Consider the following 19,198-nt stretch of genomic DNA (forward strand, 5'->3'; position numbering starts at 1 on the left):
TAAGTATGTACTCGTATTGTATTTATGGAACATGGAATGAAATTGTAATCAGTTGTCTTGCTGCGGGCAATGTGGCAAGTGATTATCACAATTGAAATCATATGCGTTGCGGTGTTGTACTGATTGTGGTAAACGGTAGGAAGAGGGTGGATATAGTTCGCTGTATATTCAGTAAAAAATGTGGAACAAGGACTATCTACTATTTTAAAATGAACATGACTTAGCATAGCAAAGCGTAGAATAAATAGCATAGCGTAGAATAACATAGAATAGCGTAGAATAACATAGAATAGCGTTGAATAACATAGCATAGCGCATAGTAACATAGAATAGCGTTGAATAACATAGCATAGCGTTGACTAACATAGCATAGCGTAGAATAACATAGCACAACGTAGAATAACATAGCATAACGTAGAATAACATAGCATAACGTAGAATAACATAGCATAACGTAGAACAACATAGCATACCGTAGAATAACATATCATAACGTAGAATAACATAGCATAACGTCTAATAACATAGCATACCGTAGAATAACATATCATAACATAGAATAACATAGCATGAAATAACATCACATAGCATAGCACAACAAACATCGTGTAGCGTACCAAAGCCGAGCATAGCATAACCTAGCATAGAGCAGCGTTGCAAAACACTGCATAGCATAGCGTGGCATAGCAAAGCATAGAATAGAATTGCGTATAATAACTTAGCATAACGTGGCATGGTAACATAATATAACAGCATATTCTAAAAATTGCCAAAAATTTACTTGAAATCACAAAAGAAGCCCGAAAGGACTCGAGAAAATCTTCTCGAGAAAGGTCCAATGAAAGGTTTCCCATGAAATTCCAATTCCTGCAAAGGTCCCAAATTCGTCCCGAAATGTTCCTAAACTAGTCCCTAAATGGACCCGTTATATACGTGAACTAGTCCCGAAATGTTCCTGAAATAATTTCGGAATGGTCCTAAAATAGTGATGAACAGGACTCGAAATTATCCCAAAGTAGTCTCGAATCGGGCGAAAATGTGGACTTGTCCCGAAATGATCTCGGACATGTCTTGAAACGGTCTCGAAATTATCCCTTATTAGTCCCAAAATTATGCCGATCCAGTTGCAAAATGGTAGTCCTGAATAAGTCTCGAAATGGGCCTGATCTAGTACTATTCTCTAAATGATGCCGAAATAGTGCAGAAACGTTTCTGAAATAATCACGAAGTAGTCTCTAAATGGTGCAGAACTAGTTCCAAAATGGTCCTGAAATATTTCTGAACAGATGCCGAAACGTCTCTAAACTAGTAAGTGCAGAAACGAACTAAAATAATCACGTCGATTACTATACCAATGGCGTTGCTCTTAATAACGATGATCAACACTAGTTAGCAACAACAAAAAAGCTGCTATCACTAACATAGCAATCATATTTAATCACTCACATCAACAGCTACAGAAATTTGCAGAATTTTTCACAAGATATATTTTTGTTTGTTTTTGTTATTAAAGTTGTTGTTATTAAAGCGGACAAAGTGATGCGATGCGATGCGACACAATGACGACAGTTGCTTGGCAACATCAAAATTACAGCAAAAAATACCAGAAAAAAAAGTAATTTCTGCAAATAGTATGACCCACATATTAAGTGTCACAATTTAAGCGATATTTATGCACACACATCTGTACATATGTATATACTTTTAGTTGGAGAAAAACAATAATGAAAAGATACAAAGTTATGAGCACAACTGTTGTATAGTTAGTACAAACATAGCAGGCAATTTATGTAGCCTCTGCATTCAGAATTGTTTTGCAACGACATCTGCAAAGTTCTGCTCAGAATTGTAGTGCAATTGGAGCTGTGAACATTAAAACTCGAACGGCTGTAGGGAAAATAAAGTAAACAATGTCGGTAGCTTAGTTTTTAATACGCGCCCCACTAGCAGTTCAAATATTTACTCGTAGATCTGTTTGCCAGCGTTGGCTATCTTCTGATTTTTCGCATCACCGTTTGAAGTTTAAATAACTGCTGATAAATAAATGCTAACGCGTTTACGAAAAAAATTTTGTTAATTGGGAAAACTTTGATATTTTTTCGGAAACGAGATATTTTTTCGAAAACTTGATATTTTTCGAAAACTTGATATTTTTCGAAAACTTGATATTTTTTCGGAATCTTTTGATATTTTTTCGGAATCTTTTGATATTTTTTCGGAATCTTTTGATATTTTTTCGGAATCTTTTGATATTTTTTCGGAATCTTTTGATATTTTTTCGGAATCTTTTGATATTTTTTCGCAAACTTTTGACATTTTTCGGAAACTTTTGATATTTTTCGGAAAGTTTTGATATTTTTCGCAACATTATTTTTGGCACATTTTGTTAATGTTCTGAACCCTTTGGGATTTGTTCGGGATTTTTTTGAACAAAAATTTTGGCATTTTCGAGACTAAGAAATTGATCGTATTTCAATATATATACAAAACTTAAACGGGATTTTTTGCGACTGGTATCTATGCTTAAAAAAGGTAACGGGAAAATATAACCTTATTTTATTTTATTTGTCAAATAAATAATAATAAAAGTAAAAAATAAATTTTTTTTTTTTTTCAAAGTGAATAAATCGCCTCAGCTTTTCAATGGCATACAGTGCCTAGTTTTCCAATATTCCGTTATTCTTGAAAGATGTACCAAAACCAATATGTTCACCAGTTCATTAAACTGGTGGAGGCCTGTCTTCGTAGCCCAAATCGGGATATTATTATCCTTCTGTATTATGTAAACCCCAGTTTGGTTTTTAATTTTTTTAATCAGATATCTGAAGAATATTTTGTTGATTCTGCTGGTTGAAGAGAAGTTCGGAAAGGCGTTTCTACACGAAATATGTACTAAAAATATTAGCTTATTTGTAATACAATTATTTCGACTTATATACTTAAACGCCAATGCATTTGTTTATTGTAAGAAAACTGATACGTTTTGACATAATTGTAGTATAAACATTTCAAATCTAGCATTAAGTATACAAATAATACAATTAAATATTTGCACTTTTCAAGAAGCAAATCGGCAAAAAACAATAAAATACAATTAAATGTAATAAAAACTTTATTTAAATTGCTTCAAGCAATTATTTTAACTGACTTATGTTTTCGAAAGCACTCAGGTTCACTCAACTGCATTGCGTTTGTGCATTGTTGGCTTTTATGCGAAACCATAAATCCGTTCGGTTTTGTTATTATTTATCCTGTTACTTTTAATTACCCACATAAATTTCAAAATCAAATTCAGAAGATAACACCCGCAAACCAATTATTTACTGCAAAATGTATGTTTATGTATCTGCATACTTATGTATGTATGTATGTATGTATGTTTGTATTTTTTATTTACATGCAATATAACATTTATTGTTGCCACAAATGGCAAATGTAGCAAACAAGCACTTGCACTTGCAGTTACATCGATAGCTGCATACTTAGTATGTATGTATTTATATATAAAACGAAAGTGTCACCACAGCTGCTGCAACAGCTTACTCTGTACCTAACAATCATAGTCATTGTTGTTTCCGTTATTTGCTGTTTTTGTTGTTGCTGTTACTGTTTGTTTTGCTATTACACAAACATTTATAGATGATATTCCATTTAAATTTCGCCTTTAACGGCGTTTTATGCGTAAACTTCTTGAATTGCGAGAATTGCCCACAGACACGACAGTCAAACAAACGAGCAAACAACCAAATATTTATAAATATTTTGGCATTGTTGCAGGCATTTAATTTGAATACCTTTTATTATAACCTCTTATTTTTTATTGTGTCTATTGTTGTTGTTTTTATGTTTCTAGGTTGAGTAATTTTTAACAGCATTGTTGCACATTGAACAATATTTATTAGTGTATCGCTTTGGTGCAGTCGAAGTCAATATTCGTTTACGTTGCGTATACGCCGTGGGCCACTAAATAAATGTTTAATTTTAAATATGACGTAGTTAAGAGTTTATTTTATGTAAGTATGTACATATGTATGCAGATATGCATATATATATATGTATATGAAAATCTGTTTTCTTATTTTACAGATTTTTGTTCTGCATTTCTTTACTAATAGCAAATAATCCTATTACATTTCACTAGTGAAGGTAAGAATATGATCTAAGTAAGCTTTTATTGCGCTCAATTTAAGGAGGTTTAGCAATCCAAATTGTAGAACATTTCCAGATGAACACTTTCAGGTGCTGGGTTTTCAATAAACTGCATTTTTTGAGCTGTAGGGTGCGTTCAGAAATGCATCAAGCCAAAGCATCAGAGTCTTTTATTTCTAAACTATAATTGATGGAAATGTTTTATTTGAGCAACTAAGTTCCAATTCGGCTTTTAACCGTGGTTGCGCATATTTGAAATTTCCATCAATTATAGTTTAGAAATAAAAGAGACTGATGCTTTGGCTTGATGCATTTCTGAACGCGCCCGTAGTATTAGAAGAATATCTTTCAAGCAAAGAAAGCCACAAAAAACGTGATTCGGCATGTCTGCAGTAGAGTTCAACATGCACTGAAACTGACTACATAAAAATATGAGAGGAGAATCGGACACGGCAGGCCTATCCCCCGAATCAGCAGAAATTTTGTTCTGACTGCTGACTAATAATGCTCCGTATTTTATCTCAGCGCTGACACCTCTAATCGGAGGAGAAGCTAGACCATGCACTAGCTTATTTAGCGCCAAATGTTTGTTTTATTTTAACTTTGTTAAATACATATAATATTTTCATAATTTTCCTTAATATTTTTTTAAGCTTTTTTAAATATATATTTATTTAATGTTTTAGAATTTCTGTTTTTTTTTGCCATTTTAAGTTTCTTGGAGTATGATGAATTATTCTTTACTGTCTTTTAACGTGACGATTTTTTAATGTATTTTATAATTTAATTAATAACAAACTGTTTTTTTTGAGTTGCAGAAAAACAACACACAAAACATTTTTTATTAGAACTGGCCTTAAGCTCTATAAAATTGTTGAATATAATTGTTATACGGCCATAAATAACAAAAAAAAAAAAGCCCAACAATTTAATTCGAATTTTTTAATGTTTAATTTATTTTTTATGTGATATTTTTTGCAATTTTTTAAACTTCATTTATTACTTGTTAATTTTATATTTTTTTTAGATACAATTATACTATTTTTGTTTATAATTTTTAAATAAATTTTTTTTTTAGTTCCTTTATATCGTCTAATTTTGAACATTTTAATTATTATAATATTTGATACGATTTATATTAATATTTAATTTTAATTGTTTAATGTTTTTATTTTGTTTGTTTAATGTTTTTTATTTGTTTTATTTCATATGTTGTTTGAAAACTTTTTAAACTTTTTCATTTAAATTTTTTTGCTTTATTTTTTCCATAAATATTTTAATATTTTATTTATTATTATTATTTTTTTCTATTACATTAAATTTATGCTATTTTCCATTTTTATTTATTTGTTCTATTATTTATTTATTTTTATTAGTTTTTTTTATCTATTTTACTAAACAAGGTACATTTATCTCGCTAGTTATATAGCTAAAAGCAATCATCAGGTGAAGGTGGACGAATAGTATTTTCAGGGATAGTAGATTTCTAGCATAAATTTAAGCGGAAGCTTCTGTCACCTCTTGTCTCTTTTTGCTAGACCCTTTTCAAATATTACAAAAACGTGATTTTTTGTCACTTTGACTTCGTTTATCTCAAAATCTCGAGCTGATAGAAACTTCACTAACGGATTCGTAATCACCACAAAAAAGTCTATCAAAAATAACTTTAACATTTGCCATACCAAAATCACCCTGTCGCCCTGTGTAATCGTTATTTTGGATTTTTATTTTTTCCATCGTTTTTAACCGATATCATAAAGACGGCGTTTTTATGGCCGATTTAAATCTTTTATGATCTAAGAAACTAAAAATTAAAATAACGGTCAAATTTCATCGGAAAAATGAGGAAGATCATAATCTTTTCTGACCAAGCATGGTTTAGATCCTCCACAGCCTTCTAAGAATAGGCAGCTAAGGAGTCTATGTGCCCCCAAAAATAAAAAAAAACCCCGGCGTACGATAAAGTCCTCCGAAGGATCCAAGCAAAAATCTTACAAATTAAACGAAAAAAAACATACAAAGTGCAACAACATTTGTACAAATATCTTTCTTGATTCTGTATACAAAAAGTACCTACTGCAAGAAAACCGGTAGACCAAATACAATCGAGTCCAGACAGATGCGCAGACAGACAAATAAACAATGTTGTCACTTGAGTGCAAGTGTTTTATTATGTGCATACATACATACGAAACAAATATGTGTACATATTTGCAATTTCCATAAATTCAAATAACAAATGAAATGGAAACTACACCATACTTGTTGTTTTAATTGAATGTAATAGTTCGTGTTGCAATAAACTCGAATGTATGTAGGTGTCATGAAGCCTGTGAATACACACTGCATATGTATGTATGTATTTGCATATGTACAAATATATTCAGTTTGCGAAGCTGGTTGTGTGTCGAAAACATTGTGCAAATATGAAATTGTGGTCTCCGGCAGAGGAGTAGACTCGATTAATAGACAAGAGACCACAAACAAACAGGCGGCATCAAGTAAAAGTCTACAGCATATCGTACGTACATATGTTTCATATATATATATGTATATATATATATGTATAGAGAAATGAAAGACCGTGCGTTTGGGTGTGAAATGAAAATTAAACTTATTTAGCGCAGACATACATACAAACTCTGCTCGAGTTTTAAGTTTTGGAGTTGTGATGCATAGACACAGTGACTCAAATAAATGACCACGTGTTGGTTTTCTCTAAATATTCGTAATGTTTTTCGAGATGATTTTTATTTTTTTTTTAATTTTTATATAAAAATATCGTCTAAGCTTTAACCAAAACCGTGTAAATCACTGTTTCAAACTTAATACAATTAGAATTTAGAGAAATTCAACAAATTTTCATCGAAATGTCAAAATTTCTCTTTATTCTAGATTTATTGAAGATTTTTCGGTATGCAGTTTTATATCCCATAAAATGTTGGTCTAATTAAGTCCAAGTTTCAAACGGCTAAAAAATCACGTTGATTTTTGCGATTTTTTTTGGAGGCTACTTTTTTGGGTTTTTTTAATATGACAAGCCCAATTTACAAAATCTTGCGTTGATATTTTGAAATTTTGTTTCTGACGGTCTCCCGCGTTTTATTTTATAAGAAATTCATACTTATATGAAGAAAGTGCAAAAGTCTGTCACAAAACAAAAAAAATAAAAAATACGAAAACCAACGCTATTTTTTAACCGTTTGAGACTTGCACTTCATTAGACTAGAATTGCATGCGCTATAAAACTGCATACCCAACAATTTTCTAAAAATTGAAATTTTGATCAAAATTTTTTGAAATTTCCTAAATTTTGTGTAAAGTCTGAAATTGTGATTTACACGGTTTTGGTTAAAGCTTAGACGATATTTTTATATAAAAATAATATTTGAAGAAAATCAACACTTGGCCATTTGTTTGAGTCACTGTACATATGTACATAAGTACATGCATGTGCGAATGCCTTTCGGTAATAGTAGAGGTCTGGAATTGGAAAATGTGCAATTGAGTAGTGTAATCTACACTTTTCAGTAAATATTGGTGAGCTGCAAATAAAAGTATTTTTTAGATTTGCATATAAATATGTACATACAAACATTCGTTAAACACAGAGTTTGAGGCAACCAGCATAGAATTCACACGCCGATAAATTTTGAAGGAATGGAGTAAGTTAAAAGCGGCTGCCATTGAAGGCTGGCCGTGTGGTTGAGTATGGCAGCGAGAGCTATCGTGTTGGCAAACATTGTAAACAATTCAATTTAATTAAGAGAGTTGCCGTTTTGTATGAAAGCATAAAAGTGCACACACACACTCGCACATTTCCTAAATGTGTAAAGTTTGTCGTTCTTATATTCCAAAACCACCAAGCAAATGGGGATTCTGCTTTGAAAATTGCTTTTGCTTGAAAATGCAACTTACGAGTGGTTTTACCAATCGTGCAAACACTTTGATGCTGCCACAATTAGATATGCATACAGTTGTTAATGGGTCACTTAAAGTTTGACGAACGTCCGGCAGTTTGCCTTTGTAACTGCACTGCGATGTAACTGAGAAAGTTTTTGTATGCTTTAAAACTACTGTGTCATGTGCGCTAAATACAAATAGTGTTAGTGGTAGCAAAAGAGCTATACATTGCAGATTTTTGAGTCAGTTGAGATCTTAAGAATGTCTTAACAAAAACTATATATAAAATAAGATCCTAGAAATTAAATAAAAAAAGTATATTTTTTGTTTTAAAATAACAAAATCTAAAATCAGAATTAAAATTTGATAAAAAAATAAAAATATTCAATTAAAAAATAGAGAAAAAACTTTTCCAGAAATTAAATGAAAATGAAGAAATATATATATTTTTTAAACTATAAAATCTTAAAACTGAAAGAAAATTAAACTAGAAAAAAAAAAAATGAATCAAAAAAGAAGAAAATAGTACTTAAAAATTAAAAGACATTAAAAAATTAATTTTAAGTAAAATTAATTAAATTAAAAGAGGCAAAAAATGCAATAAAAAATATACCTAAAATTTAAATACAAAATTTTTCTTATAAGAATTATAAAATCTAAAACTAAAAAGAAAATTGAATTGAAAAAATAAAAAATAAGAAAAAAATAAAATACATTTCTAAAAATTTAATGAAATTGAAAAACGAATAATTTCATTTACATATATTTAGAAACTTCTTTTATTCCATTTTTTTATTTTATTGTTTTAAAAAGATAAAAAATGGCATGAAATAAGTCTCATAAAAAAAAAATCGTATAATTCAAGACAATTAAATTAAAAAAAGAAAAAGAATTATAGTAAAAAAATTCTCTGACCGAGTTTTCGAACCCTGATCTCTTGAAAGGCACACCAGTAAGCGCTTGCTCTCAAAATAGCTTCACCGCAATGAGTGAGCTTTTTTCTAAGACTCTTATACAAGAATAACAAAAGTCTTTCTAACAATATTGCCATCTTTTTTTCAAGTGCCTTACGAAAGACTTTTTAGTATCTTACCCAGATTTGCTCTTTTTGTCTTTGTGTTTGGGTTTAGTACTCCTCTAGGATATTTCCACTACGACACCCGGAAGCTGCGAAAGGTTATTTTTTTCATTAAATGATGTGGGAGTTGTAATTCGATGAAATCCATCATATGAATCAAAAACTGAATTTTGAATTTTGTAATTTTTTATTAGTTACGATTTTTTGAATTTCAGCGATGATGTTTGTTAAGTCTTTTTGCATTTCAGGTGACGATATGTAAAAAAAAAATGAGAAGATAAAGCAAATGTTGAATTATGGCTGTCAAAAGAAAGAGGTATAAGAAGGCTACAGTCGAAAAAAATTTAGTGGAAGGTTGCCACCTGTTTGAAATTTTTTATTTAATTGAATTGCTAAGATAAATTAAGTATTGCAATATGGGCATCAAACTAAAGGGGTTTATAAGAATGCTTACTGTCAAAAATATTTTTGTGGAGGGCTGCCAACTGTTTAATTTTTTTTTTATTAAATTGATCAAATAAATTAAATATTACAATACTGGTATCAAACTAAAGATGTTTAACTTACAGCCAAAATATTTTTGTGTAGGGTTGCCACCTGTTTGAAAACTTTAACTTAATAAATTAAGTGGATTAATTATATCCTACAATATGGGTATCAAACTAAACAGGCTTAAGAAAGTTTACTGTATAAAATATTTTTGAAACGGGTTGCCACCAGTTTGAAAAATTTAATTCAGTTAAATTTATAAGTTAAGTAAATACAATATGGGTATCAAACGAAAGTATTTAATAAATCTTTAATTTAGAGATATCTTCAACTAGCGAATACCCCGGATGCTTCGCAGCATATTCAAAGTATTTTTTGTTTTATTACTGCCTCTCACAAGATCAAAACTATTAGTTAGTACATACAGTAGTATTTATCAGGGCTGCAAATCGGTTTTGAACCGAACCGGTTTTTGAACTGAACCGTCGTTTTTTCGTTCTTTGAACTGAACCGTTTTTATTCTAAAGTGCTGAAACCGAACCCCAAAACCGCTCCACTCCACTCGGTTCGGTTCGGTTCGGTTCGGTTCAAAATGAAAATCCACCATAGGATTATTTAAGTTTTGTAATTTTGCCTTAAAATGCAAAGCTTGAAATTTGGATTTGTATATTAAAAAACATAAACATTAAAAATAACAAAAAAATAAAAACAACAAAATAAAAATTGCCAAAACTTGCTAAAATGTCGCGTACCTATTTAATTTTGTCACCACTATACATGTGGTTAATTGAATTTGATCTTCTATTTTATATTATAGATTTGTCATATTTTTGCAATATTTGTATCCAACAACATATGTGTATTGTATAACACAAAATAATAAAAATTTTCATAAAATTTGTATATTTTAGATGGTATATAAAGAAACTAGGTGCAACCCCGGTTGTGAAAGTCGGGTTAACTCGGTACTAAAATAAGGAAGATTTCAAAAAAAAAAACCAAAAATATTAACAAACAAATAAACCGTTTGAAACCGGTTTGGAAAAACCGAGTCATTCAACTAATCGGTAAACCTTGTCTGAACTGAGAGACGATTCTAATGGTACGCGTACCTTCAAAAAATCAGTTTTTTTTTTATAAGGGGATTCGCAAAGTATTGTAGCGAGTCGAATTTGTTTCAATAGTTGCAGTTTCTAACGGTTTTTATCTGACTCTACAACAACTACAAAATATTTTCAACAGTTTTAATATTGATAACATTAAGACTGTATGACTACATATTATGATACCATGTGAATCCCCTAACCATCATTTTTTTTTGATTTTATAATCTACGGTCTTTGCTTTCAAGTTTTCTTATTTATAGCAAACCATAAATTTTCATCCGCCAGCGCTCTCAAGTAGCCTGAAGGGTGATTAATCTCTGCCTTTCAAAGCAGTAGAAATTTAATCCATAAGTTACTTTTTAATTTTAAGCTAAAAGCATTAATGCGCGAGATTAAACGGCCAAGTAGAAGCAGCACTGGCATGTCTGCGCATAGCGTCAACAACACAGCAATTCCTAGCTGACTAACTACTACACTGTAGCGCCGCTGTACTTACACTTGTCATCCAGCCAAACCGTTTATCATTGCACGCTCGCGCATCATTATCGCCACTCATCAAGCACGCTGCTGCTGCTGCTGCTGCTGCTCCTGCTCGCTGGGGTATTGTAGTTACAATGTTTGCTGTCACTGCTGCCGTTTGGAGCAACTGGAGCTGACCAAAGTGGCTGGTTGCGTAAAAAGTACTTATGTACGAAGGTATGTAGGTGAACGCACTCATGAGAGTAACTAGGGCGCGCATGAGAACGGCATTGCAGCAAAACGGTGATGGTGGCGTTGCTCTGCTGAAGGCAGCGGACACGCAGGAAATGGACCTACTTTAGGGATGTGCGTGCTAATGCCGTTGGGTTGGTCGCTTGGTCTTCTGTTTAATGGCGTTAATTAATTAAATTAATGAATTGTTTGCTTATGCATTTTTATACGCATACATACCTCCGCCCACAAGCGTACAACAGCAGTTGTCATTTATCTTAGTAGAGGTGGGTGGGTGGTGGTGGTGATAATTTGCAATTTTTTTTTGTTGTTTGCTGGCGAAGTAAATCCCCAAAGGGCGGTGGCAAAAATAACAAATTTTTATCCGTTTGTTTGCGCTTGTTGCGCTCCCCTCCGCTCCTAGGTTCCCGCTGTCAGGTTTCAGAACGTCAAGCGTGTGCAGGCCAGCCCAGCGAGGCTGTAAGGTAAGCGCTGGGCGTGGCAATAACGGTGTCAAATTAGCTACTCAGCTGTCCATTTAGACATGGCAAGCCACAAAAAGGATAAAACGGAATGGAGTAACGAAAAGGAAAGCGATGAGCTGACACAAGAAGAGCACAAAAAAATAAAAAGAAGACAAAAAGTAAGAGCGCAGAAGAGGAGTAGTAGCCACAGCGCTTGCCAGCAACAAATTGCAAGCGTCGACAAATTATGCCAACACAGCATGACAAATTATTTTGACTGCTTGCACCACATGCGTCGTCGCCATCACCATCACAATCACCATCGCAATCGCCATGGCTGCTGTGTACAGTGTAGGCATCCGGTAAGGGGTACATTTTGCCGATGATGCTGTTTGTTAGCCCAGGCAACGTTGAACGAACGGAAGGATGCGGATCGCGCTGATGACGATGATACTGGCAATGTAAACGCGTTAATGGCATTTCAAGCCACAGGAAGTTTTCGTGTTAGAGCCGTAACACGCCGCTCGCACTTGCAGTTGTTTTTTTTTTCTTCTAGTTTTTGTTGCATATACATATGGAACACAATGCTGCGCGACGCGTCATCGCTTTGTCGCAATATTATTGCCACATGCCACAAACTGTGTGGTTATGTTGTCATCATCATCATCATCCATTCTCTTATGCAAGCGAAAATATTTCACAAAATCTTTTTTTTGTGTGTGTGCGTGCGTGCGTGCGTTTAAGGGAGTGGAGGATGGTAGTGCCTGGTGACAGCGCATTAATTTCGTAACAAAAATTAATTTCATTGCATAAGCACTCGTACGCACACACACACACACACCCGCTATCAAGGAGACGCTGCTGCTGCATTCAATATAAAAATTCTTTATACTATTATTTATAAATGTTGCTGTTGTTGTTTGCTTTATTTGCGCAATTTCACACATTTACGATGCGAGATAAAATTAATTTCCGTTGTGGCAGGAGAATTAGGCAGTAAAGTGGTGGGGGTAAAGTGTGACTTTGATGATATGAAAGCAACGTAAATGTTAATACCCAATGCCACAGGCGTCCAGCTGTTTAACCGCGGGGGATTGATATGAAACTAATCAAGAAGAAGTTCAGTGGGATATGATCGGTATTAAATAGTTTACGCGTTACGAAGAGCAAAATAATTAAAAGTTGCTGAAGAAAAGAAACTTATTGAATGTTTCTGCCCGTGCTCATTGATGTTGAGTAATGAGTTTCTTAACGGCAGTTTTGTACACTATTTCGATTTTGCCCGTCGCCTTTGAGTGAGTTGAGGTGAAGCATAAAAGTATACTTGCGCATCCCGCGAACTTTGTACCGCCAAAAATTTAATTATTTTAGTGAAACACTTTGGTTCAACACTTGCGTCAGCAATTCACGATTTCCAGTGGCACATTTATCTGCTCCGATTATGGTTTTATGATCATCAGAAGACATATCATCCCTCATTGCCATCTTAAATAGCCTAGCCTTAGCGTTCTGTGCCTGAAGAAATTCTTAAAATTTTCCAATGATCTGGCGTTTCGTAGCCCCTCTAGTCGCACAACGCTGGTCAATTTCGATGTTAGAGTTGCCAACGAAATAAATTTGAAGAGCTCTTCATTCATTGGCGGTAATAATGGTACGGTTCGATAATGAATTTGTTCTTCAATCTATTTAGTATATATATTTAGGGTCACTTTTAAAATGAGCTTATATCTTTTGTCCTTTGAAATCCAATATACTTGACTTACTGGGGTGATTGACACGGGTTTTCCAAACCGGTTTCAACCGTGTTTTTTTTTTGGTTATCTATTGGCGGCTTTTTTAAATCTTGATTTTTCGAATACTGAATAAACCGGTTTTTTATCGAACAAACCGGTTTTTTCATTTCACACAAATCTTGACCTTTCAGTAAAAGTTTTGAGTTTTGCGAAGCTTTCAAGGCTTTTCCAGTTTAGAGGAACCCCCTAAATGGAGAGATCTACACTTTTACCATTTTGATGTAGCTGGGACCAGAAATTGGACCATGGACCTCCCGAGTAGCTGTAGGCACATCTAAGCGCTCGGCTACGGCGGCAAGAGCACTACTCAAATCGAAAAAAAGTCGAAAAATTATTAAACAAAAAGTATTAAAAAAAAGTTAAAATAAGACCAAACGTGAATTTTTTACTGATCTTTATTTGTTCAACTATTGATCTAAAAAATTTTGAACTTATGCTACTTTTCTCTTTTCTTAAATTTTCAGATAAAGTTGATATACAAAAATTTTGGAAATGTGATAACACTCTTACATAATGCTCAATGTTTCAGAAATAAAGCTATCTTAAGCCTCTCTCGCTGGATACTCATTAAAATATTTCATTTAATTTGTTAGTATTCTCAGCTTCCCCTTCGGGAAGTTAAAAAAATCTGCTCTTGTAAAAACCCACCTCGTTTATACTATTGGGACCTACTCTAAGCGCAAAAGTTTATGATAGTCTCCGCGCAAAAATAAATGCCGTAAACTTCAGCTTGGAATATGCTGGGATATTTCCTCATAGGGATAGAGATCCTAGTCCTGGGCCCAAAGATTCCAGCACCTATTGCCTCTGGAGTACTCGAGCCGTATGTGGACCAATGCAGGGTGCTATCCTGAGAAGTCTATCCAGATTCTTTTACTTTTTACTGCTTAGTTCTATTTTAAATCTCTTTTCAAAACCTATAGTTGTACCTAAGTATGTCATCTCTGGGAAACAAAGCTAGCGAGTGCGAGGATCCTACCTGCACTATGTTCTTAGAGGATATGACCTTACCTTTTTTTAATCTTGGGGCAACATGCCCAAGACTTTTTTGACACACACTTTCACACCAGTAAGGCTTTCTTGGCCCTGGAGGTGGTCGCACCACTACCCCATCCAAGGTTAATCCCTAGTTAATAAAATTGATATTTAATTTCTAAACAGATGGCAACCCGTTTCAAAAATATTTTACATTTTTGTGTGTTTTACCAACTCAACAAAATAGGCATCCTATAAGTATGCAACATTAATGAAAGTAACCTTTGCTATTCGCGTATTATTTAATTGCTCCAGCAGTTGTATACAATTCTCAAACAGCTTACGAATTTTTGAAGATAAACTTCTTTAGCAGCGGTTAGTTGGTTGGGAGTAAATTGGCAAATTCAACGAAAATTGCACACGGAAATGGTGTAACGGAAATGGTTGAAGCTGAAACAAGTGCTTGAGTGTATGCATACGGTATTAATTTAACAAAAACTTACTAATAAAAGGTTAAAGAATAGCTCTTTGAATTACCAATACAAGAATGAAAGTAAATGTGGGTACGTACATAGATATAGAAAAGGATAAAAGCAAAGGTAAAAATAAAAACAAAAACAAAAACAAAGTTGCGTAAAAATAAAGGCAAAAATGAAGACCAAGGTAAATTTAAACACTTACTTATATAATGGCGAAGGTGATTGGGAATATGTAGATGACGAAAAGGATAAACATAAAAGTAAAAACAAAGAAAAGATGAGGATGAGGATGCCGATGAAAGTAAAGCTGAACATAGAGGAAGAACGATTAAAATAAAGGTATTTATAGAGAAAAGGATATAGATAGACCAAGAGACTCAATCTGGGAACTGTTTCGAGATTTTAGAGATGCTCGGGTTTCTCAAAACTTATCGATATTTTTATCGGGGTTTTTATCGATATTTTAACGAATTTTTTATCGACATTTTTATCGATTTTATTACCGATGTTTTTATCAATTTTGTTATCGATACTTTTTTTCGATTTTGGTATCGATATTTTTATCGATTTTGTTATCGATTTTATTACCGATATTTTTATCGATTTTGTTATCGATTTTATTACTTGTATTTTTATCGATTTTATTACCGATATTTTTATCGATCTTGTTATCGATATTTTTAACGATTCTGTTATCGATATTTTTTATCCATATTGTTATCAATTTTGCTATCGATATTTTTATCGAATTTGTTATCGATATTTTTTTATCGATTTTGTTATCGATATTTTTATCGAATTTGTTATAGATATTGTTATCGATATTTTTTCGATTTTGTCATGGATATTTTTATCGATTTTGTTATTGATTTCATTACCTATATTTTTATCGGTTATATTATCGTTATTTTTATCGACATTTTCATCGATTTTGTTGTCAATTTTACTATCGATATTTTTATCGAATTTGTTATCGATATCTGTATCGGTTTTGTTATCGATATTTTCATGGATGTTACTATCGATTTTGTAATCGATAAAGTACGAAGATAAAAATAAAGATAAAGGGAAACAGAATATTGTAAATGTAATTAAAATGAACAGGGTAGAGATAGAGATCTAGATGGAAAAAAGGCAAAAAATAACGCAAGTTTCACTTCTCCAGTGTGGCTGAGGCGCACTTACTTTTATTTTTTTTTTTGAAAGCGCAAACTGCTTTTCACCACCTTTTTTTACAGCCAGTGCTAGTATTAGATAGAGCACATTTCTCTCGTCGTAAGCGCAATTTTTCAAATGCACTCCACAGTTCATAATCTAATCGCACTCTTCAACCATATTTGACCTTCACACTGCTGCTACTGCTGCTATCTACACGAAATACAATAAAAATCCAACAATTTCATAACTGACTTATCAACTGATTTTAGTTAGTATCACTTTATTTTCAAAGTTTTGTGAGAAACGTTGACGAGTGTGTATGTGTGTGTGCCCAGTGTGTGAGAGTCTAGGACAACTTATTTAACTTAACGGTAAATGTGATTACTTACTGACTGCTCGTAAAGCCACTTAACCTGATTTTATAGCTGCTATACCCAAACCAATTTCAAATCTGTGCTGCTGGTGCTGCCTCTTCTAATTCTCAAACACACTTACATGGATAGATAAATAGTATATACAATTGCAGGCTGCTACTAGGTGACATGGGAACTATTGCACAAGTATTTGCAATTACTCTTGCACAACAGCAATAACAACAGTTAGTACTCGAAAACGATGCAAGATTCCCAAGAGATCGGATTAGCGGAAACATGGAACTCGATTGAGAAGGGCGAGCCGGGGAGGCGGGCAGGCGGAAAGTGGGACATTGCTTAGCCAGAGTTATGCAACCGGTCAAGTGCAGCAGCTCAGCCGTTGGCAGGCGGGCGGGCGGGCGGCTTTTCGGTCAGCTAGGCGCTCATCGAAGCAAAAGCAATTATTGCGCCGGAATGCGATTTCGATTTGGCTTCCCTTTGATGCGGTTTTTGCGTTTCTTGTACCTTGGTGACACCGGGTATTTGTGATGCTGCTGCTGCATAGCTACCGGTGGCGGTGGCGCCGGGTGATGTTCATTAAAGTCACTTGCCGTGGGACCAACGACGTTAATTGGTTGTGCTGTTGTGATGAGCTGCTGCTGCTGCTGCTGATGGTGGTAGGGGGGGTTCGGGTGATGCGTAGATTGCTGATGACCTGAAAAGCCGAACGGCTGCTTATGCTTGTGCTGCTGTTGTTGTTGCAACTGTCGATATGGACGTAATTTGAGATGTGTCACTGTGGCTGGTGTCGATGCACTGGCCGCATATGCTCCATAGGCCGTCGTCGAATGCTGATAACTAACCGGATTAACACCTTCATTTGCATCGTCAGCGTCAACACCATCAATGCCAACACCGCCGCCGCCGCCTAGGAAGTAGTTGCTTTTGTATTTTGTGTTGCTGTTACTTTTGTAACCGAATTGCTGGTCCTCATCATCCACGGCATCCTCATAGTCATTAGCGCTGTGATAGGCAGTACTTGTGGGTGGCGAAAATGCGGAGAAGGAGGACGACGGTGTGGAGGCGCTCAATGTGGGGCGACTGGAGAAAAACAATGCTACATCATCGTCAGTGTCAATGTCGTCTTCGTCGTCGCCGCCGTCGTCATCGTCACCATGGCCATCCCTTACATCGCCATCGCCGCCTTCGTCGGTTGTTGCGGTTGCATAAATGTCATTATTGTTGTAGTGTTGCTTGTTTTTGTAATTCAGCGGTTGATGATAGCTGTGATAGTTGTTGGCTGGCGCCCTTAGCATGTGCGCTTGCGGCTTTGGCTGTTGCATAAAGTAATTTGCGCCGTAGAACTGTTGCGGACGCTGTAGTTGTTGCTGCTGCTGCTGCTGCTGTTGTAGAAATTGTTGCCGCAATAGTTGTTGATGTTGCTGTTGTTGCAGCTGTACATGTTGTTGCTGCAATTGTGGTGTGTTCAATGGAAATGTGACTGCAGCATCGCCTATCTCTGCCAGACCGCCTCCCCGATACTTCTTTTTGCGCTTAAAATTGCCGCCTGCCGGAAATTTACCATTGGCATATGTGCGCTGCATATCGGCCAAGAAGTCATCTGCCAACAGTGTGTTCGTCTCGCTAGCTCCGTCACCACCCGCGCTTGGCACACTCACCTCACCCCCCTCTCCATCTGCGCCTCCTCCGGCTGCTGCTGCCGCCGCCGCCGCTGCCAGCGCACCCATTAGCTCCATGTGTTGCATTAGCTGCTGGGTTGAGCCTGGCATAGTCAATACGCTGGTGGATGACGACGAGCCGCCTGGCGAAAAGTGTTGCTGGGCATTCTCGCTGCTGCTGCTGCCGGCAACACCACCGCTCCCACTGCCGCCGATGCCAAACACCGCAGGCCCGTAGTTGGGTGCCAAATCGGGCGCCATAGCCATCGGCGGCTGTGGTGCGCCGGGTGAATACATCAGCTGTTCGGACATGCCAACGCCACGCAGGCCAGCACCAACACCCAGCTCGTCGCCGTAAAGCCCCGTGTCGAGGTGGTTGTGTGGCATCATGGCTGGAAACGGTGCCGTTGGCTTTACTGCTCTCCTGCCATGCTTCACAACCGCATTTGGGTGCTGGTAGGTGTTGTGTGAATATTGTGGCTTGTGATAATGATGGTGATGCGCCTGAGGCTGAAGTGGCTGGTAGAGGTGCTGGTGGGCGTAGTTGTGGTGTGTGTGATGAAGCTGTTGTGGCGGCTTGTGTGTTTTATGTTTTCGCGCCGGCTCCGGCATTCGCACTTTAATATGCACACTGCAAAGGAAAGAGAAGGTTACAACACAAAATGTTGAAAGGTTATTATTGCACCGCTAAGCTATTGCTTCATATACATATGTCATGTTTACTCCTTTGAGCACACTCACTGTTCATCTTCATTGGCTGCGCGGCACCAGCTCACATTCAGCACACACAACATACATCCGAACGTCAGCCACGCATAACGTCCTGGCATGCTGCCGCACTCTTCTAATTAAGTATTTGTCGTAATATTTTTTTTTTTTTTT

The 19,198-nt window shown here is 35.3% G+C and overlaps 2 protein-coding genes across 3 annotated transcripts in view; one reads left to right on the plus strand and one right to left on the minus strand.

The window, feature by feature from the left end:
• The window catches only part of LOC118743617 (maternal protein pumilio-like), a 678,449-nt gene that overhangs the window by 272,374 nt on the left and 386,877 nt on the right, over positions 1–19,198 (plus strand). The gene's annotated exons all lie outside the window — the stretch shown is intronic.
• On the minus strand, positions 17,099–18,928 carry LOC118743632. The gene has a single exon (XM_036476399.1). The coding sequence runs from the start codon at positions 18,926–18,928 to the stop codon at positions 17,099–17,101; it is 1,830 nt and encodes a 609-aa protein (XP_036332292.1).

The sequence above is a fragment of the Rhagoletis pomonella genome, unplaced genomic scaffold, assembly GCF_013731165.1.
Source record: "Rhagoletis pomonella isolate Grant_MI unplaced genomic scaffold, Rhpom_1.0 Rhpom_scaffold_00001, whole genome shotgun sequence".
Classification (NCBI taxonomy): domain Eukaryota; kingdom Metazoa; phylum Arthropoda; class Insecta; order Diptera; family Tephritidae; genus Rhagoletis; species Rhagoletis pomonella.

Excerpts from the sequence above, each read along its gene's own strand:
- LOC118743632 (XM_036476399.1), bottom strand. The coding sequence starts at position 18,928 with ATGCCGGAGCCGGCGCGAAAACATAAAACACACAAGCCGCCACAACAG.